Below are 18330 nucleotides of genomic sequence, written 5' to 3'. Positions count from 1 at the left end.
AAGTGATGGGAAGGGAGGAAAGAGAATGAGTGAGTTAGACGCTGTTAAACGACGTTATATATAGAAAGTGATGGGCAGGGAGGAAAGAGAATAAGTGACGGAGGAAGACAGATATATAAAAGAATGAGAGTAGACTTGTCAAAGTGCGTTTTTGGCCCTAGCAACGACACCTTTTAAGATAGGGATTTCTATTTTGGAGTCAATCCGACAGGATCTAGTGGCCTTTAACCCGTTCTCAATGCCAAAACCAGACAAACAAACAAACAAACTTTTTGCATTTCAGTTTCATAAATAGAGATATATATATACACACACACACACACACATATATTTGGTGTGAGGATAGACCAAAGAATTGGTTGAGAAGATACCAATGTGGAAAGTCACAATAATAACCGAGAGCATAGCAGTAGTAGTGCCAGTTGTCTGTGGTGATAGTCACAGTGTTTAATGCTTGTTGTTGAGTGTCATAAATTTGGTGGTAGTGGTGGTGGTAAAATACTTAAAACACCTATCTATTATATAGTGTTTCTGCTGTTTCCAACAGTGAAATGCATGTTGTCTGTTCTACATGAGAGAGAAGAAGGAAGGGCAAGTAAACAAATACACGATTCTTTTTGCAAGTTGTTTTAACTCCCTTCATGATTGCATTGCTTTCTTTTGTATCTTGTAAAAACAGCACCCGAAGAATACAGCTGGTAAGGATGGTAATGAAAATAATGGAGTTGGGAGAGTAAAATAATGACAGTGGCAAACCTTGTTAACCCTACTTCATATATACTGAGACCAGTAAACATACATGTGTGAGTGTGTGTATACATAAATACATACATATATATATATATATAATAGTATAGCCTGAACAGGATAAGCTGCTCCTATTTTGCAGAAACATACATATAAATGCTTGTTTTTACTTTCATTTATAACAAAAGAAATTTTACAATTTGATGATCGCTTAGCTGGTTGAAATTTTGAAGTCACTATCAACAACATTACTGTATAAGAATAATAAATATATACATATATATAACCCTTAAAGGGGTTTAGTCAAACAAATCAACCACTAGTACTTTTTTGTTTCAAGTCCAGCACATTTTGTAAGTCTTTTTGCCAGACTGCTAAGTTATGTGGATGTAAACAAATCAACACCTGTTGTCAAGTGGTGGGAACACAAGTAAATACTAAGACACATACACTTACATACATGCATGTATTTGTGTATGTTTACAATGGGCTTTTTTTCAGTTTCTGTCAACCAAATCCACTTACAAGGGTTTGGTTGACCCGTGACTGTGGCAGGATTCACTTGCCCCAGAAGCAATACTGTAGGATTGAACTGAAAACCATGTGATTCCAAAGCAAGCTTTTTACCACCGCACATTCTTCCTACACATATTTTATAAAAAAAGTTTCACCTGGCAGGTTTATCAGTTTTAGTCAGTATCTTCAGCAGAAACAGGGATTCACAATCAACCACTTTCTTATATTGATTCCAAGTTTTGGCGCAAGACCAGCAATTTTGGAGTGAGGATAAGTCAATTACATCAACCCCCAGCACTCAACTGGTAGTTCTTTTATTGACCCCAGAAGATGAAAGGCAAAATCAACCTTGGTGGAATTTGAACCCAGCATGCTAACATTTCTGTCAGCTTGCTACCTTAACTTTACACCATATATTGAGTTATTCTTTGTTTATTAATGTTTCTTGCATTTAGATATGAAGAAAACATCAGTTTATATCTAAATTAAAAACATTATATATATACACATATTATGCACAGAGACAAGTGCATAGTGTTTACACATATTCTTACACAAAGATACTATTTAAAAATAAAGCAGTATCTTTATGCAGGTACACTTACACATATAGACACACAAACACACACACAAATGCACATATATATATGAATACACACACATATTTATACATATGTGTGTGTATTTCACCTTTAAACTTACCTGCATCATGATCTGAAATGTAAGAATTTGTTTCTATCCTGATGACGTAGGCTTAATTTATCCAATGTTTATTTGCTTCCTTTACTGACTGCAAATTTTGGTGAACTACGTCTACCAACATTATGATGGATCTCTGAGCCTCCAGAAACAGCTGTTGGATTTGTAACACATTACCCCCCCCCCTTTAAATTTCTTTATCGTTTGTACCATGTATAAGTTTGATCTATTGATATATAAATATCTATGTTTATATATAAATATTCCTCATCTGAAAATCTTCAGTCTTTGCTTTTTTTCTGTTTTACATATAAACACATATTTTGTATATCAAACCCAAGCTGTTATATTGAATCTGTTTATCCGCATAATTGCCTACACACACATATATGTATGTATGTATGTATGTATATGTATATATATATATATAACGGGAAGCTTTACGAAAATAAACAAAAGACGAAGGCAGGTGGAGTACAAACAAACAATTGTATTAGTATGGCGCTCAGGAATAGAAACAAAATAAGTCTTTTACGTTTCGAGCCTATGCTCTTCAACAGAAAGATACACAGAAAAGAAACACGGAGAGAAACAAGGAGAGAAAAAAAATGCGTGCAGGAGCTAACGATTCAACATGGCGGTCTGATTTCGGCCAGAAGTCAGAGATCAGACGTTATACGCAAGAGGGATAGTAGGGGAGATAACAGGGTCAAATGACCTCGCCCCAACATAAGGGTGCGTGTGTGTATGAGAGAGTATGTATGTGCGTATGAAAGGTCTGGACGTGTATGATGTGATGTGTAATGTCGTATGGTGTAGTGTAGTGTCGTATGGTGTAGTGTAGTGTGATGTGGGGAGGTGGGGAAAGTTCATGTGGGGTGTGGGTTTGGCTGGGGGTTGGTTTAGAGTGGGGGTTGTGGGGAGAGTGAAAGGGGGAGAGGGGAGGAGAGAGGAGATGAGATGGGGGGTGAGGGGGGAAGAAGGAAGGAAGGAGAGGGAAGGGGGACGGAGAGGGTGAGGGGGGGAGAAGGAAGGATAGGATAAGAGGAGGGGGATGGGAAAGGAGGGGATAGGAGGAGGGGGGGAGAGAAAGGGAGTGAGAGAGCAGAGAGAAGGGGAAGAGGGAAGAAGAAACAGGAAAGAAGAGGAGGAAAAGAGAGTAGGGGTGAAAAGATGAAGGACTGAAGAGAAGTAGGAGTCGGGGGGAGGTTAGATGAGAAGGTGGGGAGAGTTGAGACCAAATGGCGTAAAAGAGCGAAGAGAGAAGATTAATTCCTGTTCACGGCGCAAACGGGAATCCAGATGGCCTCTGTGCAAGGACAATCCGAACACAGACAGGTGTTGCAAGGAGTGACCGGTGGAGCAGAAGTGGCATGAGACCGGTGTGTCATTGGCAAGGCGGATGTCACAGAGGTGTTCCGCGAACCGGTCAGCCAAGCGGCGTCCCGTTTGTCCGATGTACAGGGAATGACAGAGAGAGCAGGAGATGCAATAGATGATATTGCTGGAGGTGCAGGTGAAGGAGTTGATGATGCGATAGGGTTGATGATGGGTGCCAGTGAGGAGGGTGGTGTTGGAGAGGTAAGGGCAAGTGCGGCAACGTGGGCGGGAGCAGGGGAACGAGCCAGGTTGGGAGGTAGGGTCAGGGAAGGAGCTGTGGACCAAGAGGTCTCGTAGGTTATGGGCTCGTTTGAAGGAGGGGTGAGGTCGGTTAGGGAAGAGGTGTGAAGTGGACGGATCGGACTGGAGATGCCGGAAAGCTCGAAGAATGGTGCGTTGGAGAGGTAGGGTCGTGGGGTGGTAAGTGAGGGGAAAAGGGAGGCGGGAGACTACAGGGCGGGTTCGGGGGGGAGAGAGCAGATGCACAGTCTACGGAACATGCTCTGGCAAGGGCGGTGTGGATAGTGGTGAGGGGGTATCCACATAGGATGAAGTGGCGAGCCATGAGTTGAGACTGAGTCTCAAAGTCATGGTCATCACTACAGAGCCTACGTAGACGGAGGAATAGGGGATGGAAAGCTTGATGTGTTTGGGGTGGGAGGGAGAGAAGTTTAGGTATGAGTGTGAGTCTGTGTGTTTGTAGTAAATGGAGGTGGTAAGAGTGGAGTGATGAATGCTGACTGAAATGTCGAGGAAGGAGACAGAGGTGTTGGAGATAGTGGAGGTGAAGTGGAGGGCAGGATGGAAGGATTGAACGAAAGAGAGGAAGGAATCTAGATGTTCACGGGAGAGTGAGGTGGCACCGATAATGTTGTCAATGTAACGACTATATAGTTCTGGAACTCTATGATACATAGAGGTATTATTATTATAATTTGGATATGAGCAATTCATATTTTTATCACTTTTAATAATACTTTTTATATGCAATTTTCTACCTAATACATTCAGTAATTTTTTTTATAGCTTACTCATATGAACTTGTTTTCATTTGTTTTATAGCAATCTTCACCTAATCTCAATTTACATCACTTTCGCTTTGTGGATATATATATATGGTTGGAAAGAAAGTCATGTTGCGTTTCATGCTGGGAAACAAACAAATTCTTCTTTAGTCTTAATTGTTGTATTTAACGAAGATAATATTTCCCTTTATTATTGGTAATATAATCTCATGTATATGACAAATTGTTGATCCCTCAGGCATAAAATGCTTCTGGTTTCAAAGCAAAGAAACACTCAATATCATTTTTAACCTTTTCACAGTGAATAAACTTTTTTGTTTCTAAATAATGTTGCAATGATCTCAAAAGATAATAGTCAGATAGAGCAAGGTCAGGAGAGTTACAAAGATGAGGCAAAAACCTCTATGTTTAGTGTCATATTATCTTCCTAAGTGATATGGGCAATATATGGTCTTGCATTTCCTTTTGCTATTGACCAATGATGGGCATTTTCGCATCAAATTTTTGCCAGTGCTTCCAATTGGTGACAATACTGTTTTTCTTTGGTTTAACACTTCATGGCAGATAACATTCTTCATATCTAACAAAACACAGGGAATAATATTTTTTCTGGTGTAGTCCTGGTTTGAGAATAGCTTCTCCTTTTTCATAGAGTACTAACCATTGTTGCTTTCATCAGATATGATTACAAAGAATCCATTTTCCATCACTTGGAACTACTCTTCCCAAGAAAGATTTGGTGACCAGTCTGCTTTTCAATGTCAAGCAGAGGGCATGTTTTCCAATAAGATAAGAAGCAGCCAGAAATATGAGGGATCCACTGATCAACTTTAGACACATTTCCTAACTTATGAAGGTGTTTTCTGATCAAAGTGTGACTTGAATCAAACTGTTTTGCTAGTTCTTGTACAGTTGGTTTTGTGTTTTCCTCAAATGCAGCTTTCAGCACTTCAGCAGTGACAGAACTGAGGACTGGCAAGCCAGGAGGCTGCACCAGGCTCCAATCTGTTCTGGCAAGGTTTCTACAGCTGGATGCCCTGCCTAATGCCAACCACTCTGAGAGTGTAGTGGGTGCTTTTTATGTGCCACCGGCATGGGGGCTAACTAGGCAGCACTGGCATTGACCACGCTCAAACGGTGCTTTTTACATGCCACATGCACAGGAATATTGGTCAACCATGGCTAAAATATAAGGACAAGCTGAAGAGTAACCTCTCAACAGTCAATATAGCTCACAACAGCCTTGGAACAAGCAAAATGGAGATCATCATGTCAAAATGGTACAAGAGACTTTGTTTCAACCAGTGTTAACAGGCTAAGGGCTGCAAAGCAAAGGAGAAAAGCGGCTGCAAAGGTACCACCTGCACTGACCAGATCCTCATACGTCAAAACCATGTATGCATATATTTGTGGTTGTGTTTGTCCCCAACTACTACTTGACAACTGGTGTTGGTTTATTTACATCACTGTAAGTTAATGGTTTGGCAAGAGAGACCAGTAGAATAACTACCAGGTTTAAAATAGCAACTACTAGAGTCAATTTGTTTGACTAGACCTTCCAGGGTGGTGCCCCAGCATGGCCACAATTCAATGGCTGAAACCAGTAAAAAGACAAGATAGAAGATGCATTTTTTTTCTGAATGTTTCCTTCAATATATTTCTATAATTTTTTTTTTTTATTTTTATCTTTCTGTCTTTTCCTCAAGGAATGTGAATATATGGTCTATTACTCTACCTTTTCTTTTTTTTGCCTATATATATATTCATGTTATGAATTTACGACATTTATTTCTGACCTGTGTGATGAGATATAATATCTATTGAAACAGTGACATCCCTATAAAGCCATACTTCTTTGATTAAAAAAAAAATACACCCTCTGCATATATAATGTATTGAATCCTTTATTGAACTGTGCTTTTTTGATGTTTATTTGAGAATTACATCATATATATATATATTATATATATATATATATATTTAACATGTTTTTTTTTGCATTCTATTTGTAGGTGCTGATGTTTAGTGTTGTCAGTGCTGTGTTTTTGTACCTCTATAAGTAAGTATATGAAACTTATATTCTTAATCCCATAGAAATTATGTGCAGCCTGCAATATTTTCTGGTTATTTGTTCTTTTATTTATATAAATGTGTAACTGTTTGCACATATACGGTTGTGTGTGTGTGTGTTGTTTGTTTGGAGATCTATGTAAATACTTCACACAGCTATTGAATTTTCTTCTTTTTTTTATTGTGTTATCACCTGTTGATCAATCATCATCATCATCATCATCATCATCATCATTTAATGTCAACTATTCCATGCTTGCATGAATCAGACAGAAATTGTTGATGCAAAATTTCTATGTCCAGCTGCCCTTCCTGTTGCCAATCCTCAACTGTTTCCAAGCAAAATAATATTTTCCCATTACTTGTCATGTTTTTCATGAAACACTGGAAATGAACAACCTCACTTGAATGACAATGATGCTAATTTACAGTTGTCACATGATATCCAGGCATGGTTGCATACATGCATACACACACATACACATTAATATACATTCATTTATATACATATCATCATCATCCTTTAACATCAGTTTTCCATGCTGGCAAGCAAGAAAGCTGCACCAGGTTCCTGTTTGATTTAGCCTGGTTTGTATTGCTGGGTGCCCTTCCAACTTACTGAGTGTGCTGGGTGATAGACTTCTTTCAGTTTCATTCAACCAAATCTAGTCACAAGGCTTTCATCAGCTCAGGGTTACAGTAGAAAACATTTGCATTGGGACAGAATCCAAAACCACATGGTTGGGAAGTAAGATATATATCATCATCACCACTGTTGTCATTTAACGTCTGATTTCCATGTTGGCATGGGTTGGACAGTTTGACAGGAGCTGGCTAGGCAAAAAACTGCACCAGGCTTCAGTGTCTGTTTTGACATGGTTTTTAGAACTGGATGCCCTTCCTAACAACCGAAACAATTTTACATTAATCTGATGGGTTACTCTATAGTTTTGTATACACCATATTCTTTTAATGGTTTGATCATTAGACTGTGTTCATACTTCATGGCTATATATGATTATGGAATCCCTAGTACTCTAACAGGACTAGAACCAGAGATTTGGAAGGTTGATATAGCCAGCTCAATCCAACCAATGACTGAAATTTATTTTATCAAACTCCCAGAAGTATGTAGAACAACATTGGCTGGGTTTGAACTCATGAATATATAAAGGAATGCAAAAAAATGTTGCATGGAATTTTGTTTTTCTTTTCCACCATAACCAAAATAATAAATATAGATGTTCATTTGTTTTCCCTCTACTAATATTGAAATGTTGTTTTTGTCTTCCCTTAATATATAAACCCCCATGTTGTCACACCACACAATTAATACCTTTACCACATATTTTCATCATGATATGTTTTCACACAACATCTCACCACCACAACAACCACATGTTTTCTCACCACTAATACTATCATTTCTACATGTTTTCAAACAACTCAACATCATCACCACCACCACTTTTGCTTACTCACCACTAACATCACCACCACCACCACATGTTTTCCCTCCACTAATACCACCACCACCACATGTTTTCTTACTATCAACACCACCTCCATTGCCCCATGGTTTCTTACTACTATTACCAACTTCAAAATTACCTTTAACATGTTTTCATGTTAGTATCACCAATACTGCAACAGCCACATGTTTTTCACATTACTATCATCACCAACACAACCACTAATTGTTCTCATACTATAATCATCACCACTACTATCACCACATATTTTCATAGCACTCTTACCATGACCACCGATACCATCATTCATGTTTGTATACTGCTATTAAAATCCCCACTACTGTGCTTTTACACATCTATCATCACTATCATCACCACATGTTTTCACACTATTATCACCATCACCACCATCATCACTTGTTTTTCTACTGCTGTCACCACTGCCACTACTGCTTCATGTTTGTTCATTACTGTCACACCACCAGCATCATGTTTTCACACTTGCTTTCATTAACATCACTCCCACCACCTGACGTTTTCAAATCCTTGCTGTTTTCACACACTTCTACAACCTCCTATGTTTTATCCTTCTGCCACCCAACCAAGCTTATATTTTTATGGGAAAGAGTTGGACCCAGAAGTGTATAATAAATTGCAGATTTGAAGAAAAGGGAAAAAAGAAGGGAGAAAGAAAACAGAAAAGACAAAATAAGAAGAGGAAAACTGTCTTGATACACCACTAACTTAGAGTAAAATGTCATTTCCATCAACATCATCATTCAAGTTTCTTTATTTTTTAAAAGTTCATTTCAGTTAATTAGCATGTTAAAATCACTCACACACACACACACACATACATGCACAGCCATATAGACTCATATATGCATATAAGTATAAACCTTTCACAATTGGCTTTTTCCATCTTAATTACAGGGTTACCCAGTGAAAGAGAAAAAAATATTGAATGATATGCTAAGAGTCGGTCAGTGACTTACAGTAGATAGTTATGGTCTTGTTACATTCCAAGTTCAAATACTAGCAGACCTAACATGGTTTTTCATGTTTTAGGGGGTTCAATTCAAAGGTGTGGTTGTGTGGTAAGAAGCTTACTTCCCAACTACGTGTTTCCAGGCTCAGTCCCACTGAATGGCTCCTTGGGCAAGTGTCTTCTACTATAGCCCAGAGCCAATCAAAACTTTGTGAGTGGACCTGGTAAACAGAAACTGAAAGTTGCATGTGCAGTGAGAGCTAGCAGTGATCTTCATGAGGCAGTGTGCCAAGTGACATCACTGCTTGCTTTGCAAGTTGTGAAATTTGTGTTTTTGTGATCATGTGTATGCTGTAGTCAGTGATTTTGTTATAGACAGGAACAAAAAGCCAATATGAAATTTTGTGTTAAACTTGAGAAGTCTGCTACTGAGACATTGAATATGCTTTGGCAAGCTTACAGTGACAAGACAATGTGTCATACACAATGTTTTAAGTGGCACGGGCACTTCAAAAGTGGAAGAATGTCCCTTGAAGACAATGAGCGATCTGGAAGACCTGCCATGAGCATCACTCCCAAAAATGTGGAGAAAATTCATCAGCTTGTGCATGAGGATTGTCAGAGGACAATCAAAGACAATCATCAAATTGTGCAGGCAATCTTAACCTTTGAATTGAACATGCAGTATATCTCTGCCAAGTTTGACCCCCACCTGCTGACCAATGAACAGAAAGAACATTGAGTCAAAGTCTGTCGAGATCTCTATCAGTATGCTGCTGATTACCCATCCTTCATGTTGAGGATTATCACCGGTGACAAGAGTTGGGTCTATGGGTACAACCTTGAGATGAAGCAGCAGTTGTCCACAATGGAAGAAGGCATGACAGAGCCACAGCTTAATCAAGAGCATGCTCATCGTTTTTTGTGGCATACACAGTATTGTGCATTGAGAATTCATCCCCCCAGGGCCAGACCGTCAATCAAGAGTTCTGCTATGACATTTTGGAGGAGGACATTCATCAAAAACAACTGGATCTGTGGGACCCCAAAAATTGGATTCTTCACAACAACAATGCACCCTGTCACTGAGCTTTCCTCCCTCATGAGTTTCTCACCAAAAGCAACATGGTATCTCTTCCACACCCGCCCTATTCGCCACATTTAGTTCTTGCAGACTTCCATCTCTTCCCCAAAATGAAAACGCAGCTCAGACATCACCATTTTAACACTGTTGTCAAGATCAAGAATGAATCATTGAAGGTCTTCCACTCACTTACAAAAAATGACTTCCAGGCCAGATTCCAAAAGTGGCAAGAATACTGAAACCAGTGTATTGCTGCACAAGGGGAGTATTTCAAGGAGATGATGTTAAAACTTAGATAAATAAATGATTTTTTATTAAACATAACTAATTCAGAAACTTTTGATATAACCTCATATATATATTAATTAATAATTAAGGGTGCTACAAGTAGTACCAGCACATTAAAAGTAGCAGTCAGAAGACAACTACAACTGCAAATTTTCGCTGAAATTGGAGGAATGAGCAGAAATTCTAAGCCCCTGCACCAATAATGAAAAGAATTGTAAATTGAAAAGCCAGACATACCTGTATCATCACAATTTCAAACTTTGTGAAAATGCCATTTAGTTCTCATCAGCGAATCTTACTGACCTGAGGGTCATAGAAACTGCCCATCTCAACAATGTTCATGATGACCATTTTTAATGCCGCAGCAAATTTAAAAAGGTGATTGAAGTGAATAATAAATTATAAGAATATATATATAAGGTTATTATTGTTTACAATAATATCCTTATATTTATATATCACCATCATCATCATCATTTAATGTCTATCTGTTTTCCATGCCGGCGTGGGTTGGACAGTTTGACAGAAGCTAGTATGGCCAAGGGCCTTAATGTAAAGACAGACAAAATGCCTGGCATGCTAACAATTCTGCCAGCTTGCCGCCTTATCTGATTTTGAAATATTGACTGCATATATTCCAGTACCATTTTATCAAATCTCTATGGCCCCTATTTGTCACTAATGACCATGGATAAAGGTCCTAGTTGTCTTCCTTACTGGAACAGTGTTGTCTGTGATTATCTCTCCAGTATAGGATGTTTCATAGGATCCAAGCACTTGGCAGTATGGTATCAAGAACAGGTTTTCATCCATGCTGTATGTTCCTCTTTTCCATGTCACTGATGGATCCAAAGGAACAGCACAGCTATAAAAGTTTGGTACCATTGTCATCACAGGAGTTTACAGGAAAAGGCTGTAGACAACATCAAACTGCCTCAGGGGCTCCAACTTCCAATTTTAGCTCAGGGTTTACTCTCAAAATCTTTCCCATAGTTGGGTATGGTCAGAAGGCAGCAGAGATTTGGTATCAGTTTTTCCTTCCCCTAGCTGGCTTGATCCTCCCAAGCTAACAAGCTCCATCTGCCTGGTTGAATTGCTAATTAACCCATATCTAGGACCCTGTCAGAATAAACCTGTGAAATAATAGTGGCTAAGAAGTGGTTCCAGACTCCAAGACCCTGGAACTCCTAAACCATACCCCACACCCCACTACTAGATGCAATTTAAACACATTCTTTGAAATATATATACAAAAAAAATAATAACACAAATTATAGCAAGATAGTACTGAAAACTGAAACTGGATAAAAAGGATATTTTTTATTTTATCATATTGCTATTTATCATAATGTGTCATCAAAAAACTATTTAGTGATTATAACTGTGAGATTATGGTATTTGAATACTGGCTTCTTAATCATAAGTTCAAGTTTCATTATAATCATTGTCAAGTCAGTGATGGAGTCCCTACATCAGTGGTTCCCTACCATTTTGCTATCTAGGACCCCTTTTATTTAAATGAATTTTCACATGGTTCCTAAACCTTTAAAAGTTTTGTCTTTGTAAGCTGATTTAACCCTTTAGTGTTCACATTCAATCATAAGTAGTACTTATTTATTCTTAGCTTTGAGATTTTGAAGAGGTAACTGCTAATTTTTAGAATAAAATTGTGATGTTGGTGTGAGAGGCCAGATATGGCCAGTTTGACCATAAAACAGGTAGAATATTTTAACTGGATATGGCTGGTTTAAATGCTAAAGGATTAAATAACCAACAACACTCATTTTCCCCTTACTTGAAAAAATATACAATTATATAGTTTATACCGTAACCTTTTGAAATTTTGAATATAAGCACAGGTATGGCCAAGCAATTAAGAAACTTATTTTGCATTTGTATGGCACATTGGCAAGCATCATCTACCCCAGCCCTGGTTCAAACAAGCTTTATGAATGAATTTGGCTGATGGAAATTGTTTGGTACCATGTCATATGTGTGTCTTTGTGATTGTGTTTGTCTCTCCTTGCTTCATCAACACTTGACAACTGGTGTTGGTTTGTTTGTGTTCCCATAACTTAGCAATGCAACTAAAGATAAAATAAGTACCAGACTTAAAAACAAAATATACTGGAGGTGATTTTTTTCAACTACAACCCTTCACAGCAGTGTTCCAGCATGTCTGCAGTCCAGTGATTGAAACAAGTAACCGATAAAAGATAGCTCATGGAATCCAGCAATGCACAGAGCCCTTGCTGTAGACTGCTACTCTGAATGATTGCTCAGCCTAATAGAAATAGGAGTGAATTTTTAAACTAGGCCTATCCAATGATGGATGAACTCATGCTTTACATCAATACTAACAGCTACCACCACCACCACCACAAGCCAATGAATCAGCTTTCATGTGACTACTCAGTATGCTAGAAACAGTAACCAAATCACACATACCCATATTAATGAGGGGATGGACTTATTTAGCAATGCTGTCATGTAATCCTTGATGTTCAAAAAGACAGGATGGTCATGGCTAGAATGCCTTTGGTCATAAGTTCATTGAGTGAAAGCTAGCCATGGAGCTAAAATAATAACAATCATTGCCTAATGTCTCTGAACAAAGTAACATAACCCTGCTTGTTTCAGTTTGTCTGATTGTGGGAGAAATAAAAATAATAATAATAATGATGATGATAATAAAAAACGATTCCATTCCTAATTCACAGCTGAGTGGTTAGCAGTTGAAAGGTATCCAGCTGTGAAAAACAATGGAACCAACAAAAAAGACACCCCTCCTCATGCAAGAATGGGGAAATGGTTGGGAAACAGAAAATAAATAAATGAATAACAATGAATTTTGACTGCTTTTTACTTCTCCATAGCTCTTTCTTTACTCTCTTGCACTCATTCATTCACTTCTGCCATCCGTCCTCCATCACCTGCTTTCTAATTCTTACACACTTGTTTGTACTTTGTTTTTTTCCTGTAACTTTATTTTCTCATGCTCTCTTTTTCTCTCTTTTTGTTTCACACTCTCTCTTTCATCTCTCTCTCTCTCTCTCTCTCTCTCTCTCTACACACACACAGACATGCACACATACACATTTAAAAAGTATAGTTGATATCTTGGGAATACATACATCTACATACATGTACACAGTTACATAAATCAACACACACTCATTTACACACATAGATACATTTATGTACATACCTACATCTACACAAATAAAAACATCTCTATTCATACCTCTACACATATTTGTATTTACACACATACATACATTATTTATATAAGACAACTTTTAAAATTTAAAAATCTTTTCTCTGCAGTGAAGTAACCATTTGATTTTATTTGTGCACACACATATATCTTTGTGTACGTGTGTGTGTATGTGTGCATGTATATCTGTGTGTGAGGGCAAGATAGGCAGAGAGGAAGGAGAGAATTGAAGATAGAATTGAAAAAATAAATACGAAATAGCAGTAAATCGCCCAATTGATATGCTTTGGTGTTAGACTTGCATGCAGATGCTTAAATGATTGGAGTTGAAAACAGATAAGACATTTATATAACTATGTTTTGTTCTGTATTTTTGTACTGTTTTATCAAGTTTATTTAGCAATTCTGTTTATCTTATTCCTTCGTTGATGTTATTATTGAAGTTTTTTTTATCTATTTACATATTTATTTATCTGTAGTTATTTTTCCTGTTTTCCTTTTAACATTTCCTTCCATTGAACACCTGCAAAACTTTTATAGACTTTAATAGTGCTTCCTTTTCCATTACAAAATAATGATAATAATAATAATTATTATTGTTGTTGTTGTTCTTGTTGTTATTTCTGATTTTGGCACAAGGCCAGCAATTTTAAAGAGTTGGGGATAGTTGATTACAATAACTCCGGTACTTCATTGGCATTTTATCTTATCGACCTGCCCCCACCCACACACATACAAAACGATGAAAGACAAATTGACCTTGACGGGATTTGAACTCAGTACCTAAAGAGCTAGAAGAAACACTGCTAAACAATTTGTTTGATGCACTAAGGATTCTGCCAGCTCAATGCATTAATAACAATAATTATAATAATGATAAATGCCCTGATGCAGTACCAGTCAGTGGCTCTCATGGCTTTTGATCTTAACTGATTAGAAGTATCCTGTACGTTGTTTTGTCTTGGCATAAAAGATGGGCTACAGCAAATATTCTGCTCAATACCACAGGTTTGCTTGTCAGTTGTTTGACTTTAATCAGTTGACCATGTCCCTTAGTGGCTGACGATATGCGCATCTCTGATTGTGAGTAGAAGTGTAAGAGCATCATAGCCATGTGTTGAGAGGAATTCTTTGGGATTTGAATAATTCACCTCTAGAAACATGGGTGTTTTATTCATCATCCTCAAAACAAACATTCAGGGACCTTTTGAACAGGATGGGCTACTTGACCTGAAGAAAATTCTAATTGGGCCCCTCCTGCAAGGTCATGCGCTGTTTATCTTGATATGAGATCAGCATGTCACGCACATATGGTTGTGATGCATGTGCCTGGTGTACTCTTATCAGATGGGTAGCCATGATGGGTATATTGGGCTTTGTATCCCAGTGTTACTTTGATGGCATACACTGCTCTCTCACTCAATAATAATAATAATAATAATAATAATAATAATAATAATAATAAAAATTGTTTCAAATTTTGGTACAAGGCCAGCAGTTATGGGCAGAGAAAGGAAAAAGTCAATACATTGACCCCAATTTTCAACTGGCACTTATATTATCAACCCCAAAAGGATTGTCAACCTCAGTGGAATTTGAACTCAGAACATAAGGTTAGATGAGATGCTGCTAAGCATTTTTTGCCCAACATGCTAACAATTCTGCCAGCTCATTGCATTAATAATAATAATAATAATCATTACATACAAGTATGTATGTATGTGAGTATCTCTCCCTCCCTTTCTCTTTCTCTCTTTCTATCTATCTATATATATATATATATATGTGTGTGTTTGTGTGTGTATGTATATATATGTATATGTGTATTTATATATATGTATGTATGTATATATATATATATATATATATATATATATAGTCGTAGGAGTGGCTGTGTGGTAAGTAGCTTGCTTACAAACCACATGGTTCTGGGTTCAGTCCCACTGTGTGGCACCTTGGGCAAGCATCTTCTACTATAGCCTCGGGCCGACTAAAGCCTTGTGAGTGGATTTGGTAGTCGGAAACTGAAAGAAGCCTGTCGTATATATATGTGTGTATATATATATGTCTGTATGTGTGTGTGTGTGTATATATATATATATATATATATATATATATATATATATATGTATATATATATGTATATATGTATATGTATACACACACACACACATATACATACATACATTTATAAGTGCATCTCTGTCAGAAATTCCAGGCCTGTGTTTTCAGTTGTTTGATCAATTAGACTACCAAGCTCATTAAATTATAGTTTAATTGTACCAGTAATGTAATTCCCAGACAAAATTAGCATGACACACTTTGACAAAGTTGAGCTTTGACTTGTAGGTACAAATCATGTGATTGGCTTCTAAACAATTTCATTCATAATTTATTCATCAACCCAAGTACTTTCCCAAGATGTTATGCTGTGGAATTGAAACTGTGACATCATAATTGTGAAGCTAATTCTTAACCATTCAATTTGGCCATCTTTGCATAAGGTGTGTGTGTGTGTGTGTGTGTAATCATCATCATTTAATTGTCATTTAATGTCCACTTTTCCATGACTATGTGTCGGACAGATTTTCTACAATCAGATGACCTTCTTGTTGCCAACTTACACCTGTTTCCAAGCATGCTAATATTCTACCATGCTCACACATATTTTCACAGAATATTTGATATGAATGACACTGCTTGTATGACTGTGACACCCATTTACAACTATCATGTAATGTTGAGACAAAGACACACGAGTACACACTCAAAGACACACGCACATATGCATGTATATATACACATATTCACATACACATAAAATTAACTTCTTCTTAGTTTCTATCTACTAAATACTGCTCACAAGGCTTTGGTCTGCCCGAGGAAGTCCCAGAAGACACTTACCCATGATGCCATACTGTGGGACTGAACACAGAACCATATGGTTGAGAAGCAGACTTCTTATCATACAACCACTATACTCTGATCTTAGCCAAAAGGTCATATATATATATATATATATATATATATATATATATATATATACACACACACACATACACACTAGGCACAGGTGTGGCTCTGTGGTAAGAAGTTTGCTTTCCAGATTCAGTCCCACTGTATGGCACCTTTGGCAAGTATCTTCTACTATAGCCTCAGGTTGACCAAAGGTTTGTGAGTGGCCATGGTAGACAGAAACTGAAAAAACCCTATCATTCCCATATGTGTGTGTGTGTGTGTTTATCCCTCACCACTGCTTAATTTTAAAATACACTAGAATTTCTTTTTATATACATCAAATAGTTATGGAAGTCCAGTAGAGTAGAATAGGAATTAAGGAGGTCCATAGGTAAAAAAAAAATGGTTGAAAAATCATTGGACTAAACAATTTGAAAGTAAAGAAACTGAGACTCATATCTTTATTTCAATTCTCAACTGAAGCCTTTCACTTTCACTGAGGTTTACTGTGTGAAGTAAACTAGATCTTTGATTTTTAGTTGTTGAATCAGCAGAACTACCTTAGCATGTAAGTAGTTGAGTATTCCACAGACATGTATGCCTTTAATGTAATTCTTGGGCAGAATCAGCATGACATGGTGTGTAGCAAAGTTGGGCCAATGAATTACAAGTACAATCAATCTGTGCTTTTGCATAGTTTCCATCTATCCAATGAATTCACTCACAAAGCTAAGGTTAGCCTGAGAGTACATTAAAAGGACATTTGCTCAAGATGTCATGCAGTTTGGTCAAACTCAAGATTTTGTAATTGCTAAGCAGATGTTTTAACCATTTGGCCATGTGGCAATCCATGTTTACTAATATCTGTAAACTAAAATAAAATATGAGTTAGACGTGTGATTGTTTATGACATCAAAGCATTTATAAAATAGCCAGCACTACTACAATGGACTACTCAGATCCACCTGATTTTCATCAGTAATATTAGAGTATGAACTTTTAGGATATCTATCTATCTGTCTGTTTGTCTATCTATATATCTGTCCGTCCATCTGTTCATCCAGTCAGTCAGTCAGTCAATCAATCAATCAAGCAAGCAATTAGTCAGTACTATTAACTCTCACTCTCCTGATTTTCCTGTTTTTCTACTTTATGACTTCTGTTTATTTTGTGAATGCTTTGGAACTGTTTTTTTATATAATTAAACTTTAATTAAATCAACCAGTACATTACTTATAATGAACTCTTGTTTGCCTGGATTCCGTCTCCCTTCATCTGACATTGGACATCAGACATCTGGTCCAGTCTGAGCACTAATTGTCTCTATCTGCCTTTTTGACATTTTCTCACCCATCATACTAATACATTCATAAGTACATGAACAGTATAACTTATCAATATGATTTCTAGCATATAAAATTATGATACCTACTTAGTGATGCGACAGTATGCTTGCTTTCAACAAGATACAGAAGTTATCAATTCAATATATATCATCATCATCATTTAACATTCGTTGTCCATGCTCACATGAGATGGACAGTTTGACCAGAGCTGGCAAGCTGAGGAGCAGCACTAGACTCCAGTCTGATTTGGCATGGTTTCTACAGTTGGATGCCCTTCTTTACACCAACTGCTTTCCAGAGTGTGCTGGGTGCTTTTACATGGTGTCTTATGGGCATTTTTACATGGCATCACATGGGTGCTTTTATGTGACGTCACATGGACACTTTTACATGGTGACACGCAGGTGGTTTTAAGTGGCACCACACAGGCGCTTTTATGTGGCACCACACGTGCATTTTTATGTGGCACCACCCAGATGCTTTTACATGGTGTTGCCATGTGTGCTTCACACCAACAGAAGGATATATATTATGTAGTTG

General features: G+C 37.4%; 1 protein-coding gene across 1 annotated transcript in view; it reads left to right on the top strand.

Moving 5' to 3' along the window:
• LOC115217359 (transmembrane protein 135-like) overlaps positions 1 to 18330 on the top strand; it is a 631865-nt gene that overhangs the window by 522454 nt on the left and 91081 nt on the right. Inside the window, exon 6 of the mRNA XM_029787031.2 lies at positions 6380 to 6426. Coding sequence (XP_029642891.1) covers positions 6380 to 6426 — 47 coding nt within the window. The remainder of the gene's footprint in view (positions 1 to 6379; positions 6427 to 18330) is intronic.

This window comes from Octopus sinensis, linkage group LG1 (genome assembly GCF_006345805.1).
Source record: "Octopus sinensis linkage group LG1, ASM634580v1, whole genome shotgun sequence".
Classification (NCBI taxonomy): domain Eukaryota; kingdom Metazoa; phylum Mollusca; class Cephalopoda; order Octopoda; family Octopodidae; genus Octopus; species Octopus sinensis.
This window is presented reverse-complemented; position numbering and strand designations above follow the sequence as displayed.